The sequence below is a fragment of the Nerophis ophidion genome, linkage group LG23 (genome assembly GCF_033978795.1).
Source record: "Nerophis ophidion isolate RoL-2023_Sa linkage group LG23, RoL_Noph_v1.0, whole genome shotgun sequence".
Classification (NCBI taxonomy): domain Eukaryota; kingdom Metazoa; phylum Chordata; class Actinopteri; order Syngnathiformes; family Syngnathidae; genus Nerophis; species Nerophis ophidion.
The window spans coordinates 33,853,167-33,869,439 of NC_084633.1; the positions used below are offsets into that span (position 1 = coordinate 33,853,167).

The 16,273-nt window shown below is 39.0% G+C and overlaps 1 protein-coding gene across 1 annotated transcript in view; it reads left to right on the top strand.

Annotated features, from left to right (window-relative positions):
* Positions 1-16,273, top strand: part of LOC133541130 (glutamate receptor ionotropic, NMDA 2B-like) — a 553,382-nt gene that overhangs the window by 59,105 nt on the left and 478,004 nt on the right. Inside the window, exon 3 of the mRNA XM_061884238.1 lies at positions 12,869-12,975. Within this exon, the coding sequence (XP_061740222.1) occupies positions 12,949-12,975 (27 nt within the window). The 5' untranslated portion in view covers positions 12,869-12,948. The remainder of the gene's footprint in view (positions 1-12,868; positions 12,976-16,273) is intronic.

Consider the following 16,273-nt stretch of genomic DNA (forward strand, 5'->3'; position numbering starts at 1 on the left):
TGCATGATGTAAGTATATATGTAATGTACGGTAGTAACATTCATAATAACATGTATTATATACATGCTGTAAGTATATATGGAGTCTAGTAACATTTATAATAACATGTCATTTATACATGATGTACGTATTTATGCAATATAGTAACATTCATAATAACATGTATTATATACATGCTGTAAGTATATATGGAGTCTAGTAACATTTATAATAACATGTCATTTATACATGATGTACGTATTTATGCAATATAGTAACATTCATAATAACATGTAATATATGCATGATGTAAGTATATATATAATGCAGTAACGTTCATAATAACATGTAATATATTCATGATGTAAGTATGTATGTAATGTACGGTAATAGCATTTATAATAACATGCAATATATACATGATGTAAGTATATATGTAATGTAGTAACATTTATAATAACATGTAATATATACATGATGTGAGAATATATATAATGCAGTAACGTTCATAATAACATGTAATATATTCATGATGTAAGTATGTATGTAATATAGTAACATTCATAAAAACATTTAATTTAATTTTTTCCTGACAATAGACGCACCCACTAAATTTCAGACAAAAAATATTTTTTCTTTATATGATTTAAGTATTTATGTAACATAGTAAAATTTATGATAACATATAATATTTACATGATGTAAGTATATATGTAATATAGTAACATTAATAAAAACATTTAATTTAATTTTTTTTCCTGACAATAGAGCGCACCGTTATATAAGACGCACCCACTAAATTTCAGACAAAAGTATTTTTTCCTTATATGATTTAAGTATTGATGTAACGTAGTAAAATGTATAATAACATGTAATATTTACATGATGTAAGTATATGTGTAATATAGTAACATTTATAAAAACATTTAATTTAATTTTTTCCTGACTATAGAGCGCACCGTTATATAAGACGCACCCACTAAATTTCAGACAAAAAATATTTTTTCCTTATATGATTTAAGTATTTTTATGTAACGTAGTAAAATTTATAATAACATGTAATATTTACATGATGTAAGTATATATGTAATATAGTAACATTAATAAAAACATTTAATTTAATTTTTTTCCTGACTATAGAGCGCACTGTTATATAAGACGCACCCACTAAATTTCAGACAAAAAATGTTTTTTCCTTATATGATTTAAATATTAATGTAACATAGTAAAATTTATGATAACATGTAATATTTACATGATGTAAGTATATATGTAATATAGTAACAGTAATAAAAACATTGAATTTAATTTTTTCCTGACTATAGAGCGCACTGTTATATAAGACGCACCCACTAAATTTCAGACAAAAAATATTTTTTCCTTATATGATTTAAGTATTTATGTAACGTAGTAAAATTTATAATAACATGTAATATTTACATGATGTAAGTATATATGTAATATAGTAACATTATTAAAAACATTTAATTTAATTTTTTTCCTGACTATAGAGCGCACTCTTATATAAGACGCACCCACTAAATTTCAGACAAAAAATGTTTTTTCCTTATATGATTTAAATATTAATGTAACATAGTAAATTTTATGATAACATGTAATATTTACATTATGTAAGTATATATGTAATATAGTAACATTAATAAAAACATTGAATTTAATTTTTTCCTGACTATAGAGCGCACCGTTATATAAGACGCACCCACTAAATTTCAGACAAAAAATATTTTTTCCTTATATGATTTAAGTATTTATGTAACGTAGTAAAATTTATAATAACATGTAATATTTACATGATGTAAGTATATATGTAATATAGTAACATTATTAAAAACATTTAATTTAATTTTTTTCCTGACTATAGAGCGCACTGTTATATAAGACGCACCCACTAAATTTCAGACAAAAAATATTTTTTCCTTATATTAGTCGCACCGCAAAATTCCAGGAATTCTCAAAATTCCCGGTTTGCCAAAGCCCTATTTTCACCTCTTCCACAGTCCACATTTTTCAACCGTTTTTGACCATTCCACATTCAAAACATTCTTCCTAATTGGGACAGGAAAATTACCAGGTTTTTTTTTTGGTACGAATTCCCGGTTTTCCCGAAATTCCAGGAATTCCGAAAAAAAACATTTAAAGTCAACATTTTGTAACCGTTTTAAAAAATTCCAACACCAGCCCATTCGTATCATCTAGGACCATTGTTGTATTACCTGTGTTTTTAAAAATTCCCGTTTTTCCCAAAATCCCCAAATTTCTAGGAAATTCCTATTCACTTGAATGGACGTATTCTTAGTGAAGTGAAGTGAATTATATTTATATAGCGCTTTTTCCTCTAGTGACCCCAAGCACTTTACAGAGTGAAACCCAATATCTAATTTTTACATTTCAACCAGTGTGGGTGGCACTGAGAGCAGGTGGGTAAACTGTCTTGCCCAAGGACACAACGGCAGTGACTAGGATGGCGGAAGCGGGTATCGAACCTGCACCCATAAGTTGCTGGCAGGACCACTCTACCAACTGAGCTATACCGCTCTACAATGCCGTTCTACAATGCCTTAAATTTTCAAAATCTTGCGCTATTTTTTACTTGATTCCGACCTTTCAACCATCAACCCACACTGCTCTTCCTGTATATTGAATGCAAAACATGTTTTCATTTTCCCCAAATTCCCGGTTTTCCCAAAATTTCCGATATTTTCTCCCCATTGACAATGACTAGGAAATGTACAATCTACTCCATATCCCACATTTTTAATCCGATTTGAAACGTTCCATCAGCCACACAGTCAAGCTGAAAATTCCCTGATTACCCGGAATTACCAGGAATTTAGGTTAGGTAAGGTTAGGTAAGGTTTATTCAGGTGTACTGGAGAGGAGGCTACGCCGGATAGTCGAACCTCGGATTCAGGAAGAACAGTGTGGTTTTCGTCCTGGTCGTGGAACTGTGGACCAGCTCTATACTCTCGGCAGGGTTCTTGAGGGTGCATGGGAGTTTGCCCAGACAGTCTACATGGGCTTTGTGGACTTGGAGAAGGCATTCGACCGTGTCCCTCGGGAAGTCCTGTGGGGAGTGCTCAGAGAGTATGGGGTATCGGACTGTCTAATTGCGGCGGTCCGTTCCCTGTATGATCAGTGCCAGAGCTTGGTCCGCATTGCTGGCAGTAAGTCGGACACATTTCCAGTGAGGGTTGGACTCCGCCAAGGCTGTCCTTTGTCACCGATTCTGTTCATAACTTTTATGGACAGAATTTCTAGGCGCAGTCAAGGCGTTGAGGGGTTCCGGTTTGGTGGCCGCGGGATTAGGTCTCTGCTTTTTGCAGATGATGTGGTCCTGATGGCTTCATCTGGCCGGGATCTTCAGCTCTCACTGGATCGGTTCACAGCCGAGTGTGAAGCGACCGGAATGAGAATCAGCACCTCCAAGTCCGAGTCCATGGTTCTCGCCCGGAAAAGGGTGGAGTGCCATCTCCGGGTTGGGGAGGAGACCCTGCCCCAAGTGGAGGAGTTCAAGTACCTAGGAGTCTTGTTCACGAGTGGGGGAAGCGTGGATTGTGAGATCCACAGGCGGATCGGTGCGGCGTCTTCAGTAATGCGGACATTGTATCGATCCGTTGTGGTGAAGAAGGAGCTGAGCCGGAAGGCAAAGCTCTCAATTTACCGGTCGATCTACGTTCCCATCCTCACCTATGGTCATGAGCTTTGGGTGATGACCGAAAGGATAAGATCACGGGTACAAGCGGCCGAAATGAGTTTCCTCCGCCGTGTGGCGGGGCTCTCCCTTAGAGATAGGGTGAGAAGCTCTGCCATCCGGGAGGAACTCAAAGTAAAGCCGCTGCTCCTCCACATCAAGAGGAGCCAGATGAGGTGGTTCGGGCATCTGGTCAGGATGCCACCGAAACGCCTCCCTTGGGAGGTGTTTAGGGCACGTCCAACCGGTAGGAGGCCACGGGGAAGACCCAGGACACGTTGGGAAGACTATGTCACCCGGCTGGCCTGGGAACGCCTCGGGATCCCCCGGGAAGAGCTGGGCGAAGTGGCTGGGGAGAGGGAAGTCTGGGCTTCCCTGCTTAGGCTGCTGCCCCCGCGACCCGACCTCGGATAAACGGAAGAAGATGGATGGATGATGGATGGATACCAGGAATTTCCCCCTTCTTTAAAATGAATGGGCAATATACAAACCTCTCCATATCCCACATTTCTCAACCGATTCGAATCGTTCCAAGGTCCGCACACTCCACACACCCTGGACATTCTAGCATTTCAGTTCCGCTCACGCGTAATGGCGGTTTGGCGACTCGCACAAATAGGGCATTCACACGCAACTCCTATCGGAATTGCAAATTCGAGTCTAGAACGAACTTTTACCAACTTAGAGGCAATGCAGCAGCTCACCGCCGGCTCAGTATGTTTGTATAGCAGCCTGAGGTAGTTAGCTCTCTGTGGTCACCATTAGTTTGTGTACATCAGCTTTTATAACAACACTATCGCTAAAACGTAGTTAATATTCTGTTTTGTTGGTGGGTTTTGGACGTTCACTAGAGGGGTTTTATGGCCAGACTGAAGCCACCTCTTACTTGCTGTATTTTTTCACTCAGAATGCGTAAAGAAAACAACCCAAAAACATGCGTGTACTTGTCTCACATAAAGATTGTGAATGATAGGCAAAAAATTTCCTCCAATAAAGTGCAGTTCCCTGTTAAAGTTTGCATACCTAACGAGGTGGAGAGGTGTCATTTAATGAATCATGACGACTTAGGCAGATTTGTATGATAAAGTGCTGCCGGTTGGATTTAGCTTGTGGTTTATGCTTTGAAAATATTAAACGGTTGATTTACTCCCCCAAACGTAATCTTTTTCTCCCCTCCCCCGAGTTAATTAAAGTCCTCTTTCTGTTAATTGACTGGCGATGTTGACAGATGGCGCCTCTCTAAGTTGATGGGACGTGTCCCGCCATTGAAACAATTCCTCGGCATATTGATCATCATTATCACAGCCATGTGTCGTAACAAATCACCATGAATCACTCGCTCTATTAACAAGCTCTTCTCATGTAATTGGGTTATTTGATACTCCTGACCCTAAACGCCACACCGGTCACAATACCGGGATCTGGTTCACAATGTAAGGAATCTAAGCAGCTAGTTTTTCCCTCCAAAATGTGTAACTCTGGTGGAAAAAGCGGGCTTCACGGTGGCAGAGGGGTTAGTGCGTCTGCCTCACAATACGAAGTTCCTGCAGTCCTGGGTTCAAATCCAGGCTCGGGATCTTTCTATGTGGACTTTGCATGTTCTCCCCGTGAATGCGTGGGTTCCCTCCGGGTACTCCGGCTTCCTCCCACTTCCAAAGACATGCACCTGGGGATAGGTTGATTGGCAACACTAAATTGACCCTAGTGTGTGAATGTGAGTGTGAATGTTGTCTGTCTATCTGTGTTGGCCCTGCGATGAGGTGGCGACTTGTCCAGGGTGTACCCCGCCTTCCGCCCGATTGTAGCTGAGATAGGCGCCAGCGCCCCCCGCGACCCCGAAAGGGAATAAGCGGTAGAAAATGGATGGATGGATGGTGGAAAAAGCAAATGCTAACATCATTGGACGGATATTATTTGGACTTCTATTTACCCCGTGTGAAGGCTGTGTGTATGATTTGTTCAGAGGGTTTACAGCCAGGGTTGCCAACTCCTTGAAAAATAAATAAGGGACAGCCGTGTTGGCAGGGCCGCCCGACCCGATTCTCATTTTCCGCGTGTGCCTCAAACAAATGTTATGCTTTTTGACTCAAACCTGAATTAAATCCCATACATGTTTTGGAGCGATACAGATACATGGTTAAAGGGGAACATTATCACAATTTCAAAAGGGTTAAAAACAATAAAAATCAGTTCCCAGTGGCTTGTTGTATTTTTTGAAGTTTTTTAAAAAATTTTACCGGTCTCGGAATATCCCTAAATAAAGCTTTGAAGTGCCTTATTTTCGCTCTCTGCGAAGACACTGGCCATTTCCCTGTGACGTCACACAGTGCTGCCAATGTAAACAAACAATGGGAATACCACAGCAAGATATAGTGACATTAGCTCGGATTCTAACTCGGATTTCAGCGACTTAAGCGATTCAACAGATTACGCGTGTATTGAAACAGATGATTGGAGTATGAAAGTATTGAAGAAGAAACTGAAGCTATTGAGCGAATTCATAGTCATAGCATGGCCGAATAGCTGCGTTAGCATCGCCGGTAAAACGTGCGGAGCAAACGATCAGGACTTTCGCATCTTTTGACACTGGAGCAACTTAAATCCGTCAATTGGTAAGTTTTTTTTTTCGCATTAAATGTGGGTGGAAGGAAACGTAACATAGTTGCAAATGCATCTGCAGGTTATCCATACATCTCTGTACCATGTCTGCTTTAGCACCGCCAGTAAATACCATGTTAGCATCGATTAGCGTAGCATGTTAGCATCGATTAGCTGGCAGTCAACATCAACAAAACTCACCTTTGTGATTTCGTTGACTATCGTTGCAAATGCATCTGCAGGTTATCCATACATCTCTGTGCCATGTCTGTCTTAGCATCGCCGGTCAAATGTGGAGACACTCCGGCACATTCAATGGGGGTCTGGCGGCAGATTTCTTGCCACTTTGGCCTCTTCGGGCCAGTGGTGCAACTTGAATCCCTCCCTGTTAGTGTTGTTACACCCTCCGACAACACACCGTCGAGGCATGATGTCTCCAAGGTTCCAAAAAATAGTCAAAAAAACGGATAATAACAGAGCTGAGACCCGGTGTTTGTAATGTGTTGAAAATGAAAATGGTGGGTGTGTTACCTCGGCGACGTCACATTCTGACGTCATCGCCTCCAGCGCGATAAACAGAAAGGCGTTTAATTCGCCAAAATTCACTCATTTAGAGTTCGGAAATCGGTTAAAAAAATAAATGGTCTTTTTTCTGCACCATCAAGGTATATATTGACGCTTACATAGGTCTGGTGATAATGTTCCCCTTTAACAAATTAGCGGTGTGAACCTTTGGGCACCAAATGATTCGAGCCGATTCCTGGGGTGACGATTTGATTCAGAACACGATTCTCGATTCAAAACGATTGTCACAATGCGTTATTCGGTATAATATTTGTAGTGAAACTTTTTCAGAGGTTAGAAAAGATATTTCCGGTTGCATGGAGATGGCCTTTAAAGGTTTTTAAAATGAGCTCCAGCACCCCCCTTCAACCCTTAGAGGTACAGGCGGTAGAAAATGGGTATATATATATATATATATATATATATATATATATTAAAATATATATACTTTGTATATTTCTATACATATATATGTATATGTATATTTGTATGTGTATATGTATGCGTATATATATGCATATATGTATATATATTTATGTATATATGTATATTATATATATATATATGTGTGTATATGTATATATATGTGTATATGTATATATATATATATATAAGTATATATATATATATATATGTATATATATATATATATATATATATATATATATATATGTATATGTGTATATATATATACACTGTATGTAGATGTGTACAATATGCGTGTATATGTATGTATATATGTGTGTATATGTATGTATATTTTTATATATGTATATGTGTATATATATATACACACTGTATGTAGATGTATACATATATATGTGTGTATATGTATGTAAATATGTGTGTATATGTATGTATATATATGTGTGTATATAAATATATATATATATATATATATATATATATATATACATATATATATATATTTCTATATATATATATATGTATATATATATATATATATATATATATATATATATATATATATATATATATATATATATATATATATATATATATATATATATATGTATATGTGTGTGTATATTAGGGGTGTGTGGAAAAAAATCGATTCAAATAAGAATCGAATTGAATACGTTGTGCTATTCAGAATCCATTGTAATTTTTAAAAATAAAAATTTTGGGGGGGGTTTTTTAAAGTTTTTTATTTTTTATTTTTTTATAATCAATCCAACAAACCATTACACAGCAATACCATAACGATGCAATCCAATTCCAAAACCAAACCTGACCCAGCAACACTCAGAACTGCAATAAACAGAGCAATTGAGAGGAGACACAAACACGACACAGAACAAACCAAAAGTAGTGAAACTGTATCAACAACAGTATCAATATTAGTTATAATTTCAGCATAGCAGTGATTAAAAATCCCTCATTGACATTATCATTAGACATTTATAAAAATAAAAAAAAGAACAATAGTGTCACAGTGGCTTACACTTGCATCGCATCTCATAAGCTTGACGACACACTGTGTCCAACGTTTTCACAAAGATAAAAATAAGTAATTTTTTTGGTTCGTTTATTAGTTAAAACAATTTACATTATTGCAATCAGTTGATAAAACATTGTCCTTTACAATTATGAAAGCTTTTTTTTTTTTTACATCTACCATTCGGCTAGCCATTATAAATTACAATATAAAATGATGGTGACAGGCTACAATAATTGACGTGATGGGCCACATAAAATGTTGTAGTGGGTGACATTAAATGACGTGGGAGGCCTCATACAATAATATGGCAGAACACATGAAAGGGTGTCGCGGGCCACATAGTAGTGTGGCTAATAACATAAAATTATGTGGCGGTCCACTATAAATTATGTGGCAGGCCAGATAAAATGAAATGGTGGAACACATAAAAAGGAGTGGCTGCTCACATAGAATAATGTGGCAGATGAGATACTATTATTTGACAGGCCACGAAAAATGAGGTAGTGAGTCAAGTAAAATGACATGGCGGAACACTAAATGTGGCCGGCCACATAATATAATGTGGCTGACAAGATAAAATGTAGTTGCAGGCCACAATAAATTATGTAGCAGGCCAGGTAAAATGAGATGGAGGAACACATTAAAAGGTCTGGCGGCCCACATAAAATATTGTGGCAGACAAGATAAATTGATGTGACAGGCCACAGGAAATGACGTGGCGGGCCACTTAAAATTATGGTGACAGGCCAGAATAATTGACGTGATGGGCCACTTAAAATGTGAGAGGCCTCATTCAATAATATGGCGGAACACATGAAATGGTGTTGCGGGCCACTATAAATTACGTAGCAGGCCATTAAAATGATTTGGCGGAACACATAAAAAGGAGTGGCTGTTCACATTGAATAATGTGGCAGATGAGATAAAATTACGTGACAGGCCACAAAAATAATGTGGCAGTTCAAGTAAAATGATGTGGTGGAACACAAAATGTGTTCCACGTAATGTAATGTGGCTGACAACATAAAAATTATGTGGCGGGCCAGATAAGATGAAATGAACACATTAAAAGGTGTGGCAGACAAGTTAAAATGATGTGACGGGTCACATGAATGATGTGTCGGAATACATGAAAGGGCATGGCGGGTCACATAAAATAACGTGGAGGGCCACATAAAATAATGTGGTGGGCGAGGGCTACACTTATTTAAGTGGCGGACCACGTAAATTAAGTGGCGGACCACATTAAATAAAGTCTTGGACCACATTAAATGAAGTGACGGACCACTTTTAATTAAGTGGCGGACCACATTAAATGAAGTGGTGGACTAAAGTTAAATGAAGTGGAGTGCCACATTTAATGAGGTGGCGGACCACATTAAATGAAGTGGTGGACTAAAGTTAAATGAAGTGGTGGACCACATTAAATGAAGTGACGGACCACATTTAAGTGGCGGACCACATTAAATGAAGTGACGGACCACATTTAAGTGGCGGACCACATTAAATAAAGTCTTGGACCACAATAAATGAAGTTGTGGACCACGTTAAATGAAGTGACGGACCACTTTTAATTAAGTGGCGGACCGCATTAAATGATGTGGTGGACTAAAGTTAAGTGAAGTGGAGGGCCACATTAAATGAAGTGGCGGACCACAGTTTATTAAGTGGCGGACCACGTAAATGAAGTGACGAACCACTTTTAATTAAGTGGCGGACCGCATTAAATGAAGTGGTGGACTAAAGTTAAATTAAGTTTAGGGCCACATTTATTTAAGTGGCGGACCACGTAAATGAAGAGGCGGACCACGTTAAATAAAGTCTTGGACCACATTAAATGAAGTTGTGGAACACATTAAATGAAGTGACAGACCACTTTTAATTAAATGGCGGACCACATTAAATGAAGTGGTGGACTAAAGTTAAATGAGGTGGGGGGCCACATTTAATTAGGTGGCGGACCACATTAAATGAAGTGGTGGACCACGTTAAATGAAGTGGTGGACCACATTAAATGAAGTGGTGGACCACATTAAATGAAGTGGTGGACCACGTTAAATGAAGTGGTGGACCACGTTAAATGAAGTGACGGACCACATTTAATTAAGTGGCGGACCACAATTAATGAAGTGGTGGACTAAAGTTAAATGAAGTGGAGGGCCACATTTAATGAGGATGTGGACCAGGTTAAATGAAGTGGTGGACTAAAGTTAAATGAAGTGGTGGACTACATTTAATGAGGTGGCGGACCACCTTAAATGAAGTGGTGGACTAAAGTTAAATGAAGTGGTGGACCACGTTAAATGAAGTGGCGGACCACATTTAATTAAGTGGCGGACCATGTAAATGAAGTGGCGGACCACGTTAAATAAAGTCTTGGACCACGTTAAATGAAGTGGTGGACTAAAGTTAAATGAAGTGGAGGGCCAGATTTTATGAGGTGGCGGACCACATTAAATGAAGTGGTGGACCACATTAAATGAAGTGGTGGACCACATTAAATGAAGTGGTGGACCACATTAAATTAAGTGGTGGACCACGTTAAATGAAGTGACGGACCACATTTAATTAAGTGGCGGACCACAATTAATGAAGTGGTGGACTAAAGTTAAATGAAGTGGAGGGCCACATTTAATGAGGATGTGGACCAGGTTAAATGAAGTGGTGGACTAAAGTTAAATGAAGTGGTGGACTACATTTAATGAGGTGGCGGACCACTTTAAATGAAGTGGTGGACTAAAGTTAAATGAAGTGGTGGACCACGTTAAATGAAGTGGCGGACCACATTTAATTAAGTGGCGGACCATGTAAATGAAGTGGCGGACCACGTTAAATAAAGTCTTGGACCACGTTAAATGAAGTGGTGGACTAAAGTTAAATGAAGTGGAGGGCCAGATTTTATGAGGTGGCGGACCACATTAAATGAAGTGGTGGACTAAAGTTAAATGAAGTGGAGGGCCACATTTAATGGGGATGTGGACCAGTTTAAATGAAGTGGTGGACTAAAGTTAAATGAAGTGGTGGACTACATTTAAGGAGGTGGCGGACCACTTTAAATGAAGTGGTGGACTAAAGTTAAATGAAGTGGTGGACCACGTTAAATGAAGTGGCGGACCACATTTAATTAAGTGGCGGACCATGTAAATGAAGTGGCGGACCACGTTAAATAAAGTCTTGGACCACATTAAATGAAGTGGTGGACTAAAGTTAAATGAAGTTTAGGGCCACATTTATTTAAGTGGCGGACCACGTAAATGAAGTGTCGGACCACGTTAAATAAAGTCTTGGACCACGTTAAATGAAGTTGTGGACCACATTAAATGAAGTGACAGACCACTTTTAATTAAATGGCGGACCACATTAAATGATGTGGTGGACTAAAGTTAAATGAGGTGGGGGGCCACATTTAATTAGGTGGCGGACCACATTAAATGAAGTGGTGGACCACGTTAAATGAAGTGGCGGACCACATTTAATTAAGTGGCGGACCACAATTAATGAAGTGGTGGACTAAAGTTAAATGAAGTGGAGGGCCACATTTAATGAGGATGTGGACCAGTTTAAATGAAGTGGTGGACTAAAGTTAAATGAAGTGGTGGACTACATTTAATGAGGTGGCGGACCACTTTAAATGAAGTGGTGGACTAAAGTTAAATGAAGTGGTGGACCACGTTAAATGAAGTGGCGGACCACATTTAATTAAGTGGCGGACCATGTAAATGAAGTGGCGGACCACATTAAATAAAGTCTTGGACCACGTTAAATGAAGTGGTGGACTAAAGTTAAATGAAGTGGAGGGCCACATTTTATGAGGTGGCGGACCACATTAAATGAAGTGGTGGACTAAAGTTAAATGAAGTGGAGTGCCACATTTTATGAGGTGGCGGACCACATTAAATGAAGTGGTGGACTAAAGTTAAATGAAGTGGAGTGCCACATTTTATGAGGTGGCGGACCACATTAAATGAAGTGGTGGACTAAAGTTAAATGAAGTGGAGGGCCACATTTTATGAGGTGGCGGACCACATTAAATGAAGTGGTGGACTAAAGTTAAATGAAGTGGAGTGCCACATTTTATGAGGTGGCGGACCACATTAAATGAAGTGGTGGACTAAAGTTAAATGAAGTGGAGGGCCACATTAAATGAAGTGGCGGATCACAGTTTATTAAGTGGCGGACCACGTAAATGAAGTGACGGACCACTTTTAATTAAGTGGCGAACCGCATTAAATGAAGTGTTGGACTAAAGTTAAATGAAGTTTAGGGCCACATTTATTTAAGTGGCGGACTACATTTAATTAAATGGCGGACCACGTAAATGAATTGGCGGCCCATGTTAAATAAAATCTTGGACCACGGACCACATTAAATGAAGTTGTGGACCACATTAAATGAAGTTGTGGACCACATTAAATGAAGTGACGGACCACTTTTAATTAAGTAGCAGACCACATTAAATGAAGTGGAGGGCCACAATTAAATGAAGTGGCAGGCAGTTGGACAGCTGTGCTATGGACGTAGTGATGTTAACGATGTGCTGTTGTTGGTTGCAGTGCAGCCTCCCTCAGTCCGTGGCTATGAGAGGAGAGAGGAGGCCCAGGCTGCACCATCATGCTACTTCTGAGACGCGGGGATGAGAGTTTGGCCCACAAAACGCAAGGTAAGACAAAAGCATCTCCTCATTGTTTGTCCCGCTGGCGCTTCCGTAACTTGACGGGTGGCGTGAAAACTCCTGCGCTGCTTTGCTCGGCCCGGATCAAGGTTGACGGCGGCGCGGACAGACACGTGGTTTCACCCTCTTTGATCAAAGCCCCGCCTGATCGATCAACACCTTGGTGTCGGCCACTCTTCAGCCGCTGACGAGGCAGTTGAAGGATTTGTCCGGCATTTAGAGGTGTGTTGGCGGGGAGTGTGCAAAAAGGAACATAATGTTGGGTGTGATAAGATAAAGGAAGACATAATTCTTGTGTTTCCGCCACCAAATTGAGCAGATTGTATTTGCCAAAAAAGGCCATTATCACATCAGCACTTTGCTTTCCTTTTCTCACACATTCATCTCACCGCTCTCCGGTGATACACCTTTCTAAAAATTGCTTTGGATAGTTCCCTTTTTGCTTTTTTCAATTATTTTTTTGGAAACCTTCCTCTACAGCATGCAGCCATGCACTATTAATCAGCTGTAATGTACAAGAGAGCGTTACACACTTGCTCCTATTACTTGGATGGTCTGCAGGGCCGCTCTAATGAAGTGCCTCTGCCTCGGCCTTCTGTCAGCAGCTGAAAGTCACGCAGCTCCTTGGTCGAACGCTGACGCTGCACCTCGCCTGCTCCCACCTTGCGTCATGAAACATTACTATATTGGGGAATTAACCTTATCTCGTAAACGTCATCCCAGCTCCTCTAAGAGGAAAAGAAAATCACTCGTGCATACTTCTACTTGGTATAACTGGGGGCCGCGTTGGGTTAAGAAAATTGGGCCGAGATCCAAAAGCCGACTGCATTTAAAGTATATATATAGTTTTATACATATGTATATATATATATATATATATATATATATATATATATATATATATATATATATATATATATTAAAATATATATACTTTGTATATTTATATACATATATATATGTATATATGTATGTGTATATGTATGCATATATATATGCATATATGTATATATATTTATGTATATATGTATATTATGTATATATATATGTGTGTAAGTGTATATATATATATGTGTATATGTATATGTATATATATATATATACATGTATGTATATATATATATATGTATATATATATACATGTATGTATATAAATATATATATATATATATATATAAATAAATAAATGGGTTGTACTTGTATAGCGCTTTTCTACCTTCAAGGTACTCAAAGCGCTTTGACACTACTTCCACATTTACCCATTCACACACATATTCACACACTGATGGAGGGAGCTGCCATGCAAGGCGCCAACCAGCACCCATCAGGAGCAAGGGTGAAGTGTCTTGCTCAGGACACAACGGACATGACGAAGTTGGTACTAGGTGGGATTTGAACCAGGGACCCTCGGGTTGCGCACGGCCACTCTTCCACTGCGCCACGCCGTCCCCTATATATATATATATATATATATATATATATATATATATATATATATATATATATATATATATATATATATATATATATATATATATATATATATATATATATATATATATATATATATATATATATATATATATATATATATGTATGTATTTACAAACCCCGTTTCCATATGAGTTGGGAAATTGTGTTGGATGTAAATATAAACGGAATAAAATTATTTGCAAATTCTTTTCAACCCATATTCAATTAAATGCACTACAAAGACAAGATATTTGATGTTCAAACTCATAAACTTTTTTTTGGCAAATAATAATTAACTTAGAATTTCATGGCTTCAACACGTGCCAAAGTAGTTGGGAAAGGGCATGTTCACCACTGTGTTTTATCACCTTTTCTTTTAACAACACTCAAACCTTTGGGAACTGAGGAGAGACATTTTTGAAGCTCTTCAGGTGGAATTATTTACCATTCTTGTTTTATGCACAGCTTAAGGGACGGCATGGCGCAGTGGAAGAGTGGCCGTGCGCAACCCGAGGGTCCCTGGTTCAATCCCCACCTAGTACCAACCACGTCACGTCCGTTGTGTCCTGAACAAGACACTTCACCCTTGCTCCTGATGGGTGCTGGTTAGCGCCTTGCATGGCAGCTCCCTCCATCAGTGTGTGAATTTGTGTGTGAATGGGCTATACAAGTACAACCCATTTATTTATATTTTAAGTTATTCAACAGTCCGGGGTCACCGTTGTGGTATTTTAGTCTTCATAATGCACCACACAATCTCAACGGGAGACAGCTCTGGACTACAGGCAAGCCAGACTAGTACCCGCACTCTTTTACTATGAAGCCACGCTGTTGTAACAAGTGACTTGGCATTGTCTTGCTGAAATAAGCAGGGGCGTCTATGATAACGTTGCTTGAATGGCAAAAGCTGTATGTACCTTTTCAGCATTAATGGTGCCTTCACAGATGTGTAAGTTACCCATGCCTTGGGCACTAATACACCCCCATACCATCACAGATGCTGGCTTTTCATCTTTGCACCTAGAACAGTCCTGATGGTTCTTTTCCTCTTTGGTCCGGAGGACACGACGTTCACCGTTTCAGACCAAAGAACACTTTTCCACTTTGCATCAGTCCATCTTAGCTGAGCTCGGGCCCAGCGAAGCTGGCGGCGTTTCTGGGTATCGTTGATAAATGGCTTTGGCTTTGCGTAGTAGAGTTTTAACTTGCACTTACAGATGTAGCGACAAACTGTACCACTGACGGTGGATTTCTGAAGTGTTCCTGAGCCCATGTGGTGATACCCTTTACACATTTTTGATGCAGTACCGCCTGAGGTAACGAAGGTCCGTTATATCATCGCTTACGTGCAGTGATTTCTCCAGATTCTCTGAACCTTTTGATGGTATTACGGACCATAGATGGTGAACCTCCTAAATTCCTTGCAATAGCCCGTTGAGAAGTGTTGTTTTCAAACTGTTTGACAATTTGCTCACGCATTTGTTCACAAAGTGGTGACCCTTACCCAATCCTTGTTTGTGAATGACAGAGCATTTCGCAGAAGCTGCTTTTATACCCAATCATGGCACCCACCTGTTCCCAATTAGCCTGCACACCTGGGGGATGTTCCAAATAAGTGTTTGATGAGAAGTCCTCAACTTTATCAGTTTTTATTGCCACCTTTCCCAACTTCTTTGTCACGTGTTGTCTTTGTAGCATGTTCAACTGAATATGGGTTGAAAATGATTTGCAAATCATTGTATTCCGTTTATATTTACATCTAACACAATTTCCCAACTCATATGGAAACGGGGTTTGTATATGTGTATATATG